This window comes from Scyliorhinus torazame, chromosome 19 (assembly GCF_047496885.1).
Source record: "Scyliorhinus torazame isolate Kashiwa2021f chromosome 19, sScyTor2.1, whole genome shotgun sequence".
NCBI classification, from domain to species: domain Eukaryota; kingdom Metazoa; phylum Chordata; class Chondrichthyes; order Carcharhiniformes; family Scyliorhinidae; genus Scyliorhinus; species Scyliorhinus torazame.
The window spans coordinates 31,493,117-31,510,571 of NC_092725.1; the positions used below are offsets into that span (position 1 = coordinate 31,493,117).

The 17,455-nt window shown below is 56.7% G+C and overlaps 1 protein-coding gene across 1 annotated transcript in view; it reads left to right on the plus strand.

Annotated features, from left to right (window-relative positions):
- stx1b (syntaxin 1B) overlaps positions 1–17,455 on the plus strand; it is a 196,532-nt gene that overhangs the window by 100,892 nt on the left and 78,185 nt on the right. Inside the window, exons 3-4 of the mRNA XM_072484177.1 lie at positions 11,320–11,419; positions 16,959–17,033. Coding sequence (XP_072340278.1) covers positions 11,320–11,419; positions 16,959–17,033 — 175 coding nt within the window. The remainder of the gene's footprint in view (positions 1–11,319; positions 11,420–16,958; positions 17,034–17,455) is intronic.

A 17,455-nucleotide genomic window follows, 5' to 3' on the forward strand; every position in this document is an offset into this window, starting at 1 on the left:
AGGGCTATGGGGAGAGAGTGGGGCACTGGGATTAGTTTGGGATTGAAACATGGCTATGGAGAGATAGAACGGGGCAGTGGGATTAGTTTGGGGATTGATACAGTGCTATGGGGAGAGAGTGGGGCAGTGGGATTAGTTTGGGGATTGATACAGGGCTATGGGAGGTTGGGGCAGTGGGATTAGTTTGGGATTGATACGGGACTATGGGGAGAGAGCGGGGCAGTGGGATTAGTTTGGGATTGATACAGGGCTATGGGGAGAGTGTGGGGCAGTGGGATAAGTTTGGGGATTGATACAGGGCTATGGTGAGAGAGCGGGGCACTGGGATTAGTTGGGGTTTGATACAGGGCTATGGGGCGAGAGCAGGGCAGTGGGATTAGTTTGGGATTGATCCAGGGCTTTGGGGAGAGCGGGGCAGTGGGATTAGTTTGTGGATTGATACAGGGCTATGGGGAGAGAGCGTGGCAGTGGGATTAGTTTGGGATTGATAAGGGGCTATGGGGAGACAGTGGGGCAGTGGGATTAGTTTGGGATTGACACAGGGCTATGGGGAGAGAGTGGGGCAGTGGGATTAGTTTCGGGATTGACACAGGGCTATGGGGAGAGAGTCGGGCAGTGGGATAAGTTTGGGATTGATACAGGGCTATGGGGAGAGAATGGGGCAGTTGGATTAGTTTGGGATTGATACAGTGCTATGGGGAGAGAGTGGGGCAGTGGGATTAGTTTGGGATTGATACAGGGCTACGGGGAGACAGTGGGGCAGTGGGATTAGTTTGGGATTGATACAGTGCTATGGGGAGAGAGTGGGGCAGTGGGATTAGTTTGGGGATTGATCCTGGGCTATGGGGAGAGCGGAAGGTGGGATTCATTTGGGGATTGATCCAGGGCTGTGGGGAGAGCGGAAGGTGGGATTAGTTTGGGGATTGATCCAGGGCTGTGGGGAGAGCGGAGCAGTGGGATTAGTGTGGGGATTGATACAGGACCATGGGGAAATTGTGGGGTAGTGTGATTAATTTGGGACTGATACGGTGCTATGAGGAGAGTGACGGGTCGTGTGATTAGGTTGGGATTGATACAGGACTATGGTGAGAGAGTTGAGCAGTGGGATAAGTTTGGGATTGATACAGGGCTATGGGGAGAGAGTGAGGCACTGGGATTAGTTTGGGATTGAAACATGGCTAGGAGAGATTGAACGGGGCAGTGGGATTAGTTTGGGGATTGATACAGGTCTAGGGGAAGACAGTGGGGCAGTGAGATTAGATTGGGATGGATACAGGGCTATGGAGAGAGAGAAAGACAGTGGGGTTAGTTTGGGATTGATACAGGGCTATGCAGAGAGAGTGGGGCAGTGGGATTAGTTTGGGATTGATTCATGGGTATGGGGAGAGAGCGGGGCAGTGGGATTAGTTTGGGATTGATACAGGGCTATGGGGAGATAGTAGGGCACTGGGATTAGTTTGGGATTGATACAGGGCTATGGGGAGAGAGTGGGGCAGTGGGATTAGTTTGGGATTGATACAGGGATATGGGGAGAGAGTGGGGCAGTGGGATTAGTTTCGGGATTGACACAGGGCTATGGGGAGAGCGGGGCAGTGGGATTAGTTTGGGATTGATACAGGGCGATGGGGAGAGAGTGGGGCAGTGAGATTAGTTTGGAATTGATACAGGGCTTTGCGGAGAGAGTGGGTCAGTGGGATTAGTTTGGGGATTGATACAGGGCTATGGTGAGAGAGCGGGGCACTGGGATTAGTTGGGGTTTGATACAGGGCTATGGGGCGAGAGCAGGGCAGTGGGATTAGTTTGGGATTGATCCAGGGCTTTGGGGAGAGCGGGGCAGTGGGATTAGTTTGTGGATTGATACAGGGCTATGGGGAGAGAGCGTGGCAGTGGGATTAGTTTGGGATTGATAAGGGGCTATGGGGAGACAGTGGGGCAGTGGGATTAGTTTGGGATTGACACAGGGCTATGGGGAGAGAGTGGGGCAGTGGGATTAGTTTCGGGATTGACACAGGGCTATGGGGAGAGAGTCGGGCAGTGGGATAAGTTTGGGATTGATACAGGGCTATGGGGAGAGAATGGGGCAGTTGGATTAGTTTGGGATTGATACAGTGCTATGGGGAGAGAGTGGGGCAGTGGGATTAGTTTGGGATTGATACAGGGCTACGGGGAGACAGTGGGGCAGTGGGATTAGTTTGGGATTGATACAGTGCTATGGGGAGAGAGTGGGGCAGTGGGATTAGTTTGGGGATTGATCCTGGGCTATGGGGAGAGCGGAAGGTGGGATTCATTTGGGGATTGATCCAGGGCTGTGGGGAGAGCGGAAGGTGGGATTAGTTTGGGGATTGATCCAGGGCTGTGGGGAGAGCGGAGCAGTGGGATTAGTGTGGGGATTGATACAGGACCATGGGGAAATTGTGGGGTAGTGTGATTAATTTGGGACTGATACGGTGCTATGAGGAGAGTGACGGGTCGTGTGATTAGGTTGGGATTGATACAGGACTATGGTGAGAGAGTTGAGCAGTGGGATAAGTTTGGGATTGATACAGGGCTATGGGGAGAGAGTGAGGCACTGGGATTAGTTTGGGATTGAAACATGGCTAGGAGAGATTGAACGGGGCAGTGGGATTAGTTTGGGGATTGATACAGGTCTAGGGGAAGACAGTGGGGCAGTGAGATTAGATTGGGATGGATACAGGGCTATGGAGAGAGAGAAAGACAGTGGGGTTAGTTTGGGATTGATACAGGGCTATGCAGAGAGAGTGGGGCAGTGGGATTAGTTTGGGATTGATTCATGGGTATGGGGAGAGAGCGGGGCAGTGGGATTAGTTTGGGATTGATACAGGGCTATGGGGAGATAGTAGGGCACTGGGATTAGTTTGGGATTGATACAGGGCTATGGGGAGAGAGTGGGGCAGTGGGATTAGTTTGGGATTGATACAGGGATATGGGGAGAGAGTGGGGCAGTGGGATTAGTTTCGGGATTGACACAGGGCTATGGGGAGAGCGGGGCAGTGGGATTAGTTTGGGATTGATACAGGGCGATGGGGAGAGAGTGGGGCAGTGAGATTAGTTTGGAATTGATACAGGGCTTTGCGGAGAGAGTGGGTCAGTGGGATTAGTTTGGGATTGATACAGAGCTATGGGGAGAGAGTCGGGCAGTGGGATTAGTTTGCGATTAATACAGGGCTATGGGGAGAGAGTGGGGCACTGGGATTAGTTTGGGATTGAAACATGGCTATGGAGAGATAGAGCGGGACAGTGGGATTAGTTTGGGGATTGATACGGGTCTATGGGAAGAGAGTGGGGCAGTGGGATTAGTTTGGGATTGATACAGGGCAATGGGGAGAGCGGGGCACTGGGATTAGTTTGGGGATTGATACAGGGCTATGGGGAGAGGGCGGGGCAGTGGGATCAGGATTGACACAGGGCTATGAGGAGAGAGCGGGGCAGTAGGATTAGTTTGGGATTGATAAGGGGCTATGGGGAGACAGTGGGGCAGTGTTATTTGTTTGGAATTGATAGAGGACTATGGGGAGAGAGTGGGGCAGGTGGATTAGTATGGGATTGATACAGGGCTACAGGGAGACAGTGGGGCAGTGGGATTAGTTTGGGATTGATACAGTGCTATGGGGAGAGAGTGGGGAAGTGGGATTAGTTTGGGGATTGATCCTGGGCTATGGAGAGAGCGGAAGGTGGGATTCATTTGCGGATTGATCCAGGGCTGTGGGGAGAGCGGAAGGTGGGATTAGTTTGGGGATTGATCCAGGGCTGTGGGGAGAGCGGGGCAGTGGGATTAGTTTGGGGATTGATACAGGACCATGGGGAAATTGTGGGGTAGTGTGATTAGTTTGGGACTGATACGGGGCTATGAGGAGAGTGCGGGGTCGTGTGATTAGGTTGGGATTGATACAGGACTATGGTGAGAGAGTTGGGCAGTGGGATAAGTTTGGGATTGATACAGGGCTATGGGGAGAGAATGGGGCAGTAGGATTAGTTTGGGATTGATAAGGGGCTATGGGGAGACAGTGGGGCAGTGTTATTAGTTTGGGATTGATAGAGGACTATGGGGAGGGAGTGGGGCAGTGGGATTAGTTTGGGATTGATACATGGCTACGGGGAGACAGTGGGGCAGTGGGATTAGTTTGGGATTGAAACATGGCTAGGAGAGATAGAACGGGGCAGTGGTATTAGTTTGGGGATTGATACAGGTCTAGGGGAAGAGAGTGGGGCAGTGAGATTAGATTGGGATGGATACAGGGCTATGGAGAGAGAGAAAGACAGTGGGGTTAGTTTGGGGCTGATAGAGGGCTATGGGGAGAAAGCGGGATAGTGTGATTAGTTTGGGATTGATACAGGGTTCTGGTGAGAGAGTGAGGCAGTGGGATTAGTTTGGGGATTGATACGAGGCTATGGGGAGGGAGTGGGGCAGTGGGATTAGTTTGGGATTGATACAGGGCTATGAGAAGAGTGCGGGGTAGTGTGATTAGTTTGGGTTTGATACAGGGCTATGGGGAGAGTGCGGGGTCATGTGATTAGTTTGGGATGGATACAGGGCTATGCAGAGAGAGTGGGGCAGTGGGATTAGTTTGAGATTGATACAGGGCTATGGGGGGAGAGTGGGGCAGTGAGATTAGTTTGGGATTGATACAGGGCAATGGGGAGAGAGTCGGGCAGAGGGATTAGTTTGGGATTGATGCAGGGCTACGGGGAGACAGTGGGGCAGTGGGATTAGTTTGGGATTGATACAGGGCAATGGGGAGAGAGTCGGGCAGAGGGATTAGTTTGGGATTGATGCAGGGCTACGGGGAGACAGTGGGGCAGTGGGATTAGTTTGGGATTGATACAGGGCTATGGGGAGAGAGCCGGGCAGTGGCATTCGTTTGGGATTGATGCAGGGCTATGGGTAGAGAGTGGGGCAGTGGGATTAGGTTGGGGATTGATCCAGGGCCATGGGGAGAGCGGGAGGTGGGATTAGTTTGTGGATTGATGCAGGACTCTGGGGAGAGAGCGGGGCAGTGGGATTAGTTTGGGATTGATACAGGGCTATGGGGTGAGAGTGGGGCAGTGGGATTAGTTTGGGGATTGATACAGGGCTATGGGAGAGCGGGGCAGTGGGATTAGTTTGGGATCGATACGGCGCTATCGGGAGAGAGTAGGGCAAGGGATTAGTTTGGGGATTGTTTGAGGGCTATGGGGAGAGAGTGGGGCAGTGGGAATAGTTTTAAGATTGGCACAGGGCTATGGGGAGAGAGATGGGCAGTGGGATTAGTTTGGGGATTGATACAGGGCTATGGGGAGAGTGCGGGGCAGTGGGATTAGTTTGGGATTGATACAGGGTTATGGGGAGAGAGTGGGGCAGTGGGATTAGTTTGGGGTTGATACAGGGCTATGGTGAGAGAGCGGGGCAGTGGGATTAGTTTGGGGTTGATACAGGGCTATGGTGAGAGAGCGGGGCAGTGGGATTAGTTTGGGGTTGATACAGGGCTATGGTGAGAGGCTGGTGATGCTCTATCAATTACCACAAGGATGAGAGTAGTGAAATAATCGAGGCTTTATTGAGCAAAGATGTTGTGCCTCCTGTAGCTGGAACCAGAATGGCTGCAGCACCGGCTAGCACACACATGTATACTCTGCCTAGTGGGCGGAGCCAGCAGGCAGGGATTTACCCATGTACCTCCACTATACGGGCAGTGCCGTAATACATGTTTCTACTACTAGTGACGACTACCACATTTACCCCCTGGTAAAAGAGCGTCCGGCTGGGGTGGGGGGGGCGGGGGCGGTGGGGGGGGGGGGGGGAGGGGGGTGGAAAACATTACAAGTTAAGTCTGTCGCGGGCCTTGACCCTCCTCTGCGATCGCCTCGGTCCTGGTGGTGATGTGGGCGCCGACTTGGTCACCTGCGACTCCGGGAGCGTGTTGTCCTCGTCTTCGTCACCCCTGAGTGGAACCAGTGGGAGGACGGATCCTCCTGGGGAGGGGGCTGCAGTGAGGTTCGCTGGAGGGAGGGTGAGTGGCACAGAGGTGTATGAGGCAGCCGGGGGGGGGGTCAGGTTGGGGGCCGTGGGTGGGAATCCAGCGGGTGCCAGGTCCCGGAGAGAGACTGTGTGCCGGTGCCCGTCGGGGTGTGCCACGTAGGCATACTACGGGTTGGCGTGTAGGAGGTGGACTTTTTCGACCAAGGGGTCCGACTTATGGGTCCGCACGTGTTTGCGAAGGAGGACGGGTCCAGGAACTGTCAACCATGTTGCGAGTGAGACCCCGGAGGTGGACTTCCTGGGGAAGGCAAACACACGTTCGTGACGGGTCTCGTTAGTCGCGGTGCAGAGGAGCGATCGGATGGAGAGGGGCGTGTCGGGGAGGACCTCCTGCCAGCGGCAGACCGGGAGATGTTTAGACCGCAGGGCTAGCAGGACGGCCTTCCAGACCGTCCCGTTCTCCCTCTCCACCTGCCCGTTTCCCCGGGGATTGTAGCTGGTTGTCCTGCTCGAGGCGATGCCCTCGCTGAGCAGGAACCAACGCAGCTCATCACTCACGAAGGAGGCTCCCCGATCGCTGGGGACGTAGGTGGGGAAACCAAACAGAGTGAAGATTCTGTGGAGAGCTTTAATGACCGTGGCAGAAGTCATATCGGGGCATGGGATGGCGAAAGGGAACCGGGAGTACTCATCGATCACGTTGAGGAAGTACACGTTGCGGTCGGTGGAGGGGAGGGGCCCTTTGAAGTCCACGCTGAGGTGTTCAAAGGAGCGGGAGGCCTTCACCAGGTGCGCCCTCTCTGGGCGGTAGACGTGCGGCTTGCACTCTGCGCAGACCTGGCAGTCTCTGGTGACGGTCCTGACCTCCTCAATGGAGTAGGGCAGGTTGCGGGCCTTGATGAAATGGAAGAACCGGGTGACCCCCGGGTGGCAGAGGGCATAGTGGAGAGCCCGGAGTCGGTCTACTTGTGCGCTGGCACATGTACCGTAGAATAGGGCGTCAGGGGGCTCATTGAGCTTCCCCGGGCGATACAAGATCTCAGTTATAGGTGGAGAGCTCGATCCTCCACCTCAAGATCTTGTCATTGTTGATCTTGCCCCGCTGTGTGTTGTTAAACATGAAGGCAACCGACCGTTGGTCAGTGAGGAGAGTGAATCTCCTGCCGGCCAGGTAATGCCTCCAGTGCCGCACAGCTTCCACAATGGCTTGGGCCTCCTTTTCAACAGAGGAGTGCTGAATTGCGGAGGCATGGAGGGTGCGGGAAAAGAATCCCACGGGTCTGCCCGCCTGGTTGAGGGTGGCGGCCAGAGCGACGTCCGATGCATCGCTCTCCACCTGGAAGGGGAGGGTCTCATCGACCGCGTGCATCGTGGCCTTGGCGATGTCGGCCTTGATACGGTTGAGGGCCTGGCGGGCCTCAGCCGCCAGGGGAAAAACTGTGGACTGAATAAGTGGGCGGGGCGGGCCTTGTCCGCATAATTAGGGATCACTGGGCATAGTAGGAGAAAAACCCCAGTCATCGTTTCAGGGCAGTGGGGGAGGGGGAGTTCCATGAAGGGGTGCATGCGGTCGGGGTCGGGCCCAAGGACTCCATTTTCCACGACCTAGCCAAGGATGACTAAGCGGTTGGTGCGGATCACGCATTTCTCCTTATTGTATTGAGGTGGGGGAGGACGTAGAGCCGGACGTTGCTGAACTCTACGCCTTGGACGGTGAGGGTCGCGATGCAGTACCCCCGGATTTCCACAGAATGGGATCCGGAGGTTAAGGAGTTTGGCGGTCTGGATGAATTTTTGGAGGTTTGCGTCGTGGACCTGCTGATCGTGGCCGCAGATGGCAACGTTATCTAGGTACGGGAAGGTGGCCCGCAGTCCGTACCGGTCAACCATTCGGTCCATCTCTCGCTGGAAGACCGAGACCCCATTAGTGACGCCGAAGGGAACCCGAAGGAAATGATAGAGGCGGCCATCTGCTTCGAAAGCAGTGTGTTGGCGGTCCTCCGGGCGGATGGGAGCTGGTGGTAGGTGGACCTCAGGTCCATTGTGGAAAACATTCGATACTGTGCAATCTGATTGACCATATCAGATATGCATGGGAGGGGGTACGCGTCGAGCTGCGTGTACCGATTGATGGTCTGACTGTAGTCAATGACCATCCTGTGTTTCTCCCCAGTCTTTACTACTATCACTTGAGCTCTCTAGGGGCTGTTGCTGGCCTCAATGACCCCTTCCCGCAGAGGCCGTTGGACCTCCGACCTGATGAAGGTCCTGTCCTGGGCACTGTAGCGTCTGCTCCTAGTGGCGACGGGTTTGCAATCCGGGGTGAGGTTCGCAAACAGGAAAGGTGGATCGACCTTAAGGGTCTGGAGGCCGTAGATGGTGAGGGGGGTAGGGGTCCGCCGACTTTTAAGGTTAAGCTTTGGAGATGGCACTGGAAGTCCAGGCCAAGTAACAGGGCAGCGCAGAGGTTGGGGAGGACGTAGAGCCTGAAGTTGCTGAACTCTACACCCTGGACGGTTATGATCACGATGCAGTGCCCCCGGATTTCAACGGAGTGGGATCCGGAGGCCAGGGAGATTTTCTGGGTGACAGGGTGTACCGGGGGGGAGCAGCGCCTTACCGTAGTGGGGTGGATGAAGCTCTCTGTGCTCCCAGAGTCAAAAAGGCAGGTTGTCTCGTGCCCATCGATGTTCGCCGTCGTCGTCTTGGTCGCGAGGTTGCGGGGCCAGGACTGATCCAGGGTGACAGGGGCAATCTGTGGCAGATGCTGGGAGGACCTGGGCTGGTCAGCGGTGGTGGAGGTAGCGGCAGGCGATGAACGGCCAGACGAGCAGGGGTCCTGAGGCGCCGTCCAAAATGCCACCCAAGATGGGGCGCCCACAGAGCGCACATGGCGGGCGGCATCAAAGATGGCGGCGCCCACGGGCCGCACGTGGCTTGCGGTGAGGAAGATGGTGGCGCCCGTGGGTTGCAAGTGGGGGGTGTAGGAACGCCGGGCCTGGAAACAGCAGCGACCGACCGGGCCTGACAAACAGAAACAAAGTGTCCCTTCTTCCCACAGCCGTTGCAGATCGCGCTCCGCGCCGGGCAGCGCTGCCGGGGGGTGTTTGTTTTGCCTGCAAAAGTAGCACTTGGGGCCCCCCAGAGTTGGCTGGCTGCCGCGCGGCGCAGCTTGCAGTGAGCTGGAGTCGGCAGCTGGTGGGGCCCACGATGCCCACGAGGGTGCCGCGCGGTCGGGGGCGTAGGACTGGATGTTACGGGAGGCCACATCTAATGAATTAGTGAGCTGCCTAGTCCCCGCAAGATCAAGCGTTCCCCCTTCCAGTAGGCGCTGGCGGACATACGCAGACTTCATGCCCGTAATGTGAGCGTCTCGAATTAAAAGTTCGGTGTGCTGGACTGCCGAAACTGCCTGGCAGTACCAGTTCTTACCTAGGATGTGCAGGGCACGACAGAAATCATCCAGAGACTCCCCGGGGAGTTGCTGTCTCGTGGCCAGGAGCTGCCTGGCGTATACTTCATTGACTGGTCGAACGTAATGTCTTTTCAGCAGCTCCATCGCTTCGGCATAGGTGGGCGCATGCCGGATGAGAGGAAAAATGTCAGAGCTCACCCGTGAATAGAGGACTTGGAGCTTCTGCGAGTCCGAGGGTTCCTCAGCGGATGTTCGGAGGTAGCTTTCGAAGCAGGATAGCCAGTGGTCACAGGCGGACGCAGCGTGCCTGCTTGAGGGCTCAGCTGCAGGCGATCAGGCTTGATGCGGAGATCCATCGTTTTAAAAATCTTGCTCAATAAATTGATGCTCTATCAATTACCACAAATACGAACGTAGTGAATAATCGAGGCTTTATTGAGCAAAGATGTTGTGCCTCCTGTAGCTGGAACCAGAACGGCTGCAGCCCCGGCGAGCACACACTTTTATACTCCGCCTACTGGGCGGAGCCAGCAGGCAGGGATTTACCCATGTACCTCTACTATACGGGCAGAGCCGTAATACATGTTATATACTACTAGTGGTGACAGTGGGATTAGTTTAGGATTGATCCAGGGCTACGGGGAGAGAGTGGGGCAGTGGGGATTAGTTTGGGATTGATACAGGGCTATGGGGAGAGAGCAGGGCAGTGGGATTAGTTTAGGATTGATCCAGGGCTATGGGGAGAGAGCAGGGCAGTGGGATTAGTTTGCGATTGATAGGGGCTATGGCGAGAGAGCGGGGCAATGGGATTTGGGATTGATACATGGCTATGGGGAAAGAGTGGGGCAGTGGGATTTGGGATTGATACATGGCTATGGGGAAAGAGTGGGGCAGTGAGATTTGGGATTCATACAGCGCTATGGGGAGAGCGTGGCAGTGGGATTAGTTTGGGGATTGATACAGGGCTATGGGGAGAGAGCGGGGCAGTGGGATTAGTTTGGGATTGATACAGGGCTATGGGGAGAGAGCGGGGCAGTGGGATTAGTTTGGGATTGATACAGGGCTATGGCGAGAGAGTGGGGCAGTGGGATTTGGGATTAATACAGGGCTATGGGGAGAGAGCGGGGCAGTGGGATTAGTTTGGGATTGATACAGGACTATGTGTAGAGAATGGGGCAGTGTGATTAGTTTGGGATTGATACAGGGCTATGGGGAGAGCGCGGGGCAGTGGGATTAGTTTGGGATTGATACAGGTCTATGGGGAGAGCGGGACAGTGGGATTAGTTTGGGCATTGATACAGGGCTATGGAGAGAGAGCGGGGCAGTGGGATTAGTTTGGGATGGATACAGGGCTATGGGGAGAGAGCGGGGCAGTGGGATTAGTTTGGGATTGATACAGCGCTATGGAGAGAGAGCGGGGCAGTGGGATTAGTTTGGGATTGATACAGGGCTATGGAGAGAGAGCGGGGCAGTGGGATTAGTTTGAGATTGATACAGGGATATGGGGAGAGAGCGGGGCAGAGGGATTAGTTTGGGATTGATACAGGGCTATGGGGAGGGAGTGGGGCAGTGGGATTAGTTTGGGATTTGATACAGGGATATGGGGAGAGAGCGGGACAGTGGGATTAGTTTGGAATTGATACAGGGCTATGGGGAGAGAGTGGGGCAGTGGGATTAGTTTGGGATTGATACAGGGCTATGGGGAGAGAGCGGGGCAGTGGGATTAGTTTGGGATTGATACAGGGCTATGGGGAGAGAGCGGGGCGGTGGGATTAGTTTGCGAGATTGATCCGGCAATGGGAGAGAGTGGGGACGTGGGATTAGTTTGAGGATTGGTATTGGGCTATGAGGAGGGAGTGGGGTTATGGGAATAGTTTGAGAATTGTCTGTGAATAATGACACTCATTCTTCTTGGTCCCATCCATAGGTTGAAGAGATTCGTGGTTGCATTGAAAAACTGTCGGAGGATGTTGAACGAGTTAAGAAGCAGCATAGTGCGATACTCGCTGCGCCTAATCCTGATGACAGTAAGTTGAAAGTTAAGAGAAGAATTCAGGTCTTGTTCGGGGCGGATAATATTCTCTGAGGATGATGGTTGGGGCAATAAGAGCTGGAGAAGGCTTTGGAAGCTGTGCCAAAGGGGGTTACAATCTTGGGCTGAGGCATCCTCAGGCTGGGAAAGTGCCAGGCTTTGTACCGGCCTGGAGCCACATAATACATACCAGCGTTTACCGGATGCTAGTGCTGAGGGAGCACTGCACTGTCGGAGGGTTAGTACTGAGGGAGCGCTGCACTGTCGGAGGGTCAGTACTGAGGGAGCACAGCACTGTCGGAGGGTCAGTACTGAGGGAGCACAGCACTGTCGGAGGGTCAATACTGAGGGAGCGCCGCTCTATCAGAGGGTCAGTACTGAGGGAGCGCCGCACTGTCGGAGGGTCAGTACTGAGGGAGCGCCGCACTGTCGGAGGGTCAGTACTGAGGGAGCACCGCACTGTCAGAGGGTCAGTCCTGAGGGGGCGTCACACTGTCGGAGGGTCAGTACTGAGGGGGCGTCACACTGTCAGAGGGTCAGTGCTGAGGGGGCGTCACACTGTCGGAGGGTCAGTACTGAGGGAGCGCCGCACTGTCGGAGGGTCAGTGCTGAGGGAGCGCCGCACTGTCAGAGGGTCAGTGCTGAGGGAGCGCCGCACTGTCGGAGGGTCAGTACTGAGGGAGCGGTGCACTGTCAGAGTGTCAGTACTGAGGGAGCGCGGCACTGTAGGAGGGTCAGTGCTGAGGGAGTGCCGCACTGTCGGAGGGTCAGTACTGAGGGGGCGTCACACTGTCGGAGGGTCAGTATGGAGGGAGCGCCTCACTGTCCAAGGGTCAGTACTGAGGGGGCGTCACACTGTCGGAGGGAGCACTGCACTGTCCAAGGGTCAGTACTGAGGGGGCGTCACACTGTCGGAGGGTCAGTACTGAGGGAGCGCCGCACTGCCAGAGGGTCAGTACTGAGGGGGCGTCATACTGTTGGACGATCAGTACGGAGGGAGCACCGCACTGTCCAAGGGTCCGTGCTGAGGGAGCGCCACACTGTCGGAGGGTCAGTACTGAGGGAGCGCCGCACTGTCGGATGGTCAGTACTGAGGGAGCACCGCACTGTCCAAGGGTCAGTACGGAGGGAGCGCCGCACTGTCGGATGGTCAGTACTGAGGGAGCGCCGCACTGTCAAAGGGTCAGTACTGAGGGGGCGTCACAATGTCGGAGGGAGCGCCGCACTGTCGGAGGGTCAGTGCTGAGCGAGCACCGCATGGTCGAAGGGTCAGTACTGAGGGAGAGCCGCACTGTCAGAGGATTAGTACTGAGGGAGCGCTGCACTGTCGGAGAGTCAGTACGGAGGGAGCGCCACACTGTTGATTGGTCAGTATTGAGGGAGCACCGCACTGGCGGAGGGTCACTACTGAGGGAATGCCGCATTGTCGAAGGGTCAGTGCTGAGGAAGTGCCGCAGTGTTGAGGGTCAGTAATGAGGGTGTGCTGCACTGTTGAAGGGTCAGTGCTATGGGACTGCAGCAATGTCAGAGGGCCAGTACTGAGGAAACAAGTTCCGGTCTCCATATGACTCGCTTAGACGACACAGGGAGCACTGTGCACAGTTCTGGTCTCCATATCCCTCAGTTAGAACACACTGGGAGCACTGTGCACAGTTCTGGTCTCCATATCCCTCGGTTAGACCCTACTGGGAGCACTGTGCACAGTTCTGGTCTCCATATCCCTCGGTTAGACCACACTGGGAGCACGGTGCACGGTTCTGGTCTCCATATCCCTCAGTTAGACCACACTGGGAGCACTGTGACAGTTCTGGTCTCCGTATCCCTCAGTTAGACCTCACTGGGAGCACTGTGACAGTTCTGGTCTCCGTATCCCTCAGTTAGACCTCACTGGGAGCACGGTGCACGGTTCTGGTCTCAATATCCCTCAGTTAGACCACACTGGGAGCACTGTGACAGTTCTGGTCTCCGTATCCCTCGGTAAGACCACACTGGGAGCACTGCACATTCTGGTCTCCATATCCTTCGGTTAGACCACACTGGGAGCACTGCACATTCTGGTCTCCATATCCCTTGGTTAGACCACACTGGGAGGACTGTGCACAGTTCTGGTCTCCGTATCCCTCGGTTAGACCACACTGGGAGCACTGTGCACAGTTCTGGTCTCCATATCCCTCAGTTAGACCGCACTGGGAGCACTGTGCTCAGTTCTGCTCTCCGTATCCCTCAGTTAGACCACACTGGGAGCACTGTGCACAGTTCTGGTCTCCATATCCCTCGGTTAGACCGCACTGGGAGCACTGTGCACAGTTCTGCTCTCCGTAACCCTCAGTTAGACCACACTGGGAGCACTGTGCACAGTTCTGGACTCCGTATCCCTCGGTTAGACCGCACTGGGAGCACTGTGCACATTCTTGGTCTCCATATCCCTCGGTTAGACCACACTGGGAGCACTGGGCACACTTCTGGTCTCCGTATCCCTCGGTTAGACCACACTAGGAGCACTGTGCACAGTTCTGGTCTCCGTATCCCTCAGTTAGACCACACTGGGAGCACTGTGCACTGTGCTGGTCTCCATATCCCTGGGTTAGACCACACTGGGAGCACTGGGCACAGTTCTGCTCTCCACATGCCTCGGTTAGACCACACTGGGAGCAGTGGGCACAGTTCTGGTCTCCATATCCCTCGGTTAGACCACACGGCGTGCACTCTGCACAGTTCTGGTCTCCGTATCCCTCGGTTAGACCACACTGGGAGCACTGCGCACAGTTCTGGTCTCCATATCCCTCAGTTAGATCACACTGACAGCACTGAGCACAGTTCTGGTCTCCATACACCTCGGTTAGACCACACTGGGAGCACTGCGCACAGTTCTGGTCTCCATATCCCTCGGTTGGATCACACTGGGAGCACTGTGCACAGTTCTGGTCTCCATATCCCTCGGTTAGACCACACTGGGAGCACGGTGCAGAGTTCTGGTCTCCATACACCTCGGTTAGACCACACTGGGAGCACTGCGCACAGTTCTGGTCTCCATATCCCTCGGTTGGATCACACTGGGAACACTGTTCACAGTTCTGGTCTCCGTATCCCTCGGTTAGACCACACTGGGAGCACTGTGCATAGTTCTGGTCTGCATATCCCTCAGTTAGACCACACTGGGAGCACTGTGCACAGTTCTGGTCTCCATATCCCTCGGTTAGACCACACTGGGAGCACGGTGCACAGTTCTGGTCTCCATATCCCTCGGTTTGATCACACAGAGCACTGTGCACAGTTCTGGTCTCCATATCCCTCGGTTAGACCACACTGGGAGCACTCTGCACAGTTCTGGTCTCCGTATCCCTCGGTTAGACTACACTGGGTGCACTGGGCACAGTTCTGGTCTCCATATCCCTCGGTTAGACCACACTGGGAGCACTGCGCAGTGTTCCGGTCTCCATAACCCTCGGTTAGACCACACTGGGAACACTGCGCACAGTTCTGGTCTCCATATCTCTCGGTTAGATCACACTGACAGCACTGAACACAGTTCTGGTCTCCATACACCTCGGTTAGACCACACTGGGAGCACTGCGCAGTGTTCCGGTCTCCATAACCCTCAGTTAGACCACACTGGGACCACTGTGCACATAGTTCTGGTCTCCATATCCCTCGGTTGGATCACACTGGGAGCACTGTGCACAGTTCTGGTCTTCATAACCCTCGGTTAGACCACACTGGGAGCACGGTGCAGAGTTCTGGTCTCCATACACCTCGGTTAGACCACACTGGGAGCACTGTGCACAGTTCTGGGCTACATATTATAACATTTGTACAGACACTGGATATTTCAGTCTGATACTAAAACCGAGTGGTTGTAAATATCAGGAAAACTGAACCGGCAGAGGAGGTGAGCTGATCGAGATTGCTCAAATGACGAAAGGTGTTCGACGGGCTACACTGGGATGGGGGACAGTGTATCCACTTGCAGTGGGGGTGGGGGGTGGTGCGGGAATGAGACCGGAACCGGAGTTTATTGGGGGGGGGTGAGCCATCGAAATGAGGCAGTCGCTGATAAATCCCAATGGGGGAAATCAGGAGGAAAATTGTCACCAGAGTGGGGAGAAGGTGGGACTCGCTCCCATTGGGAAGGGGCGATGGGAATCGTATCGAGACGGGGAGGTGGATTAAGAGAGGAGAGAGAAAGCAATAGGAGGAGATGCTGATGGGATGAGATGAAGTCGCGGGGTGTGGGGACGGGAGTGGTGGGGGGGTAGAGAGACGGCAGGTTGGGGGGGGTAGAGAGACGGCAGGTTGGGGGGGATGGGGAGACGGCAGGTTGGGGGGGATGGGGATAGTGAGATGGCTGGTTGGGGGGGGGGAATAGTGAGACGGCTGGTTGGGGGGGGGATGGGGAGACGGCTGGTTGGGGGGGGATAGGGGAGACGGCTGGTTGGGGGGGGGATAGGGGAGACGGCAGGTTGGGGGGAGATAGGGGAGACGGCAGGTTGGGGGGAGATAGGGGAGACGGCAGGTTGGGGGGAGATAGGGGAGACGGCAGGTTGGGGGGAGATAGGGGAGACGGCAGGTTGGGGGGGTAGAGAGACGGCAGGTTGGGGGGGTAGAGAGACGGCAGGTTGGGGGGTAGAGAGACGGCAGGTTGTGGGGGGGATAGGGAGACGGCAGGTTGGGGGGGGATGGGGAGACGGCAGGTTCGGGGGGTAGAGAGACGGCAGGTTGGGGGGGGATAGGGAGACGGCAGGCTGGGGGGTAGAGAGACGGCAGGTTGGGGGGGGAATGGGGAGACGGCAGGTTGGGGGGGGGGATGAGGAGACGGCAGGTTGGGGGGGGGGAATAGGGAGACGGCAGGTTGGGGGGGATAGGGAGACGGCAGGTTGGGGGGGATAGGGAGACGGCAGGTTGGGTGGGGATAGGGAGACGGCAGGTTGGGGGGGGGATGGGGAGATGGCAGGTTGGGGGGGATGGGGAGACGGCAGGTTGGGGGGTAGAGAGACGGCAGGTTGGGGGGGGATGGGGAGACGGCAGGTTGGGGGGGGATGGGGACGGCAGGTTGGGGGGGGTGGGGAGACGGCAGGTTGGGGGGGTAGAGAGACGGCAGGTTGGGGATAGGGAGACGGCAGGTTGGGGGGGGATGGGGAGACGGCAGGTTGGGGGGGTGGGGAGACGGCAGGTTGGGGGGGGGGATGGGGAGACGGCAGGTTGGGGGGGGGGATGGGGAGACGGCAGGTTGGGGGGGGGGATGGGGAGACGGCAGGTTGGGGGGGGATGGGGAGATGGCAGGTTGGGGGGGGGGGGATGGGGAGACGGCAGGTTGGGGGGGGGATGGGGAGATGGCAGGTTGGGGGGGGGATGGGGAGACGGCAGGTTGGGGGGGGGGGGGAGATGGGGAGACGGCAGGTTGGGGGGCGGATCCCAGACTGGCAGGAGCAGGAAATCGAGGTGTCGAGTGGCTGGCGTCAGTGCTGGGAATAATGTATTGAGCATCGCAAGGAGGATCACCAGTAACTGATGTGATCTTTTCCTCCCCGTGGTAGAGATCAAGCAGGAACTGGAAGACTTGACAGCAGAAATAAAGAAGATTGCGAATAAAGTGCGCTCCAAATTAAAAAGTGAGTGAGCGAGTGAGTGACTCTTTCCTTTGTGGGGGTGGGGGAGGGGTGGTGTGGCGTGCGGGTGGGGGAGGGGAGCGAGGGGCGGTGGCGAGGTGGGGGGGGGAGGGGCGGTGGCGAGGTGGGGGAGGGGCGGTGGTGAGGTGGGGGAGGGGCGGTGGTGAGGTGGGGGAGGGGCGGGGGAGGGGGCGGGGGAGCCGTGATGGACCACTCTGCCCATCCCGGGCGGGGGGTGGGGGAGGGGCGTGATGGACCTCTCTGCCCATCCCGTCTCTTCCCCTCCCTCCAGCTGTTGGGTTCTGCAGTTGGTCCCGCAGGCGCTGGTTGAGGCCATTGGGCCATTGGGCCTGTATGGGCTCTCTCGCCGGGCACGGCGACTTGGTGCCATTTCCCTACCTCTCCCCCATTGACCGCTGCCGTTG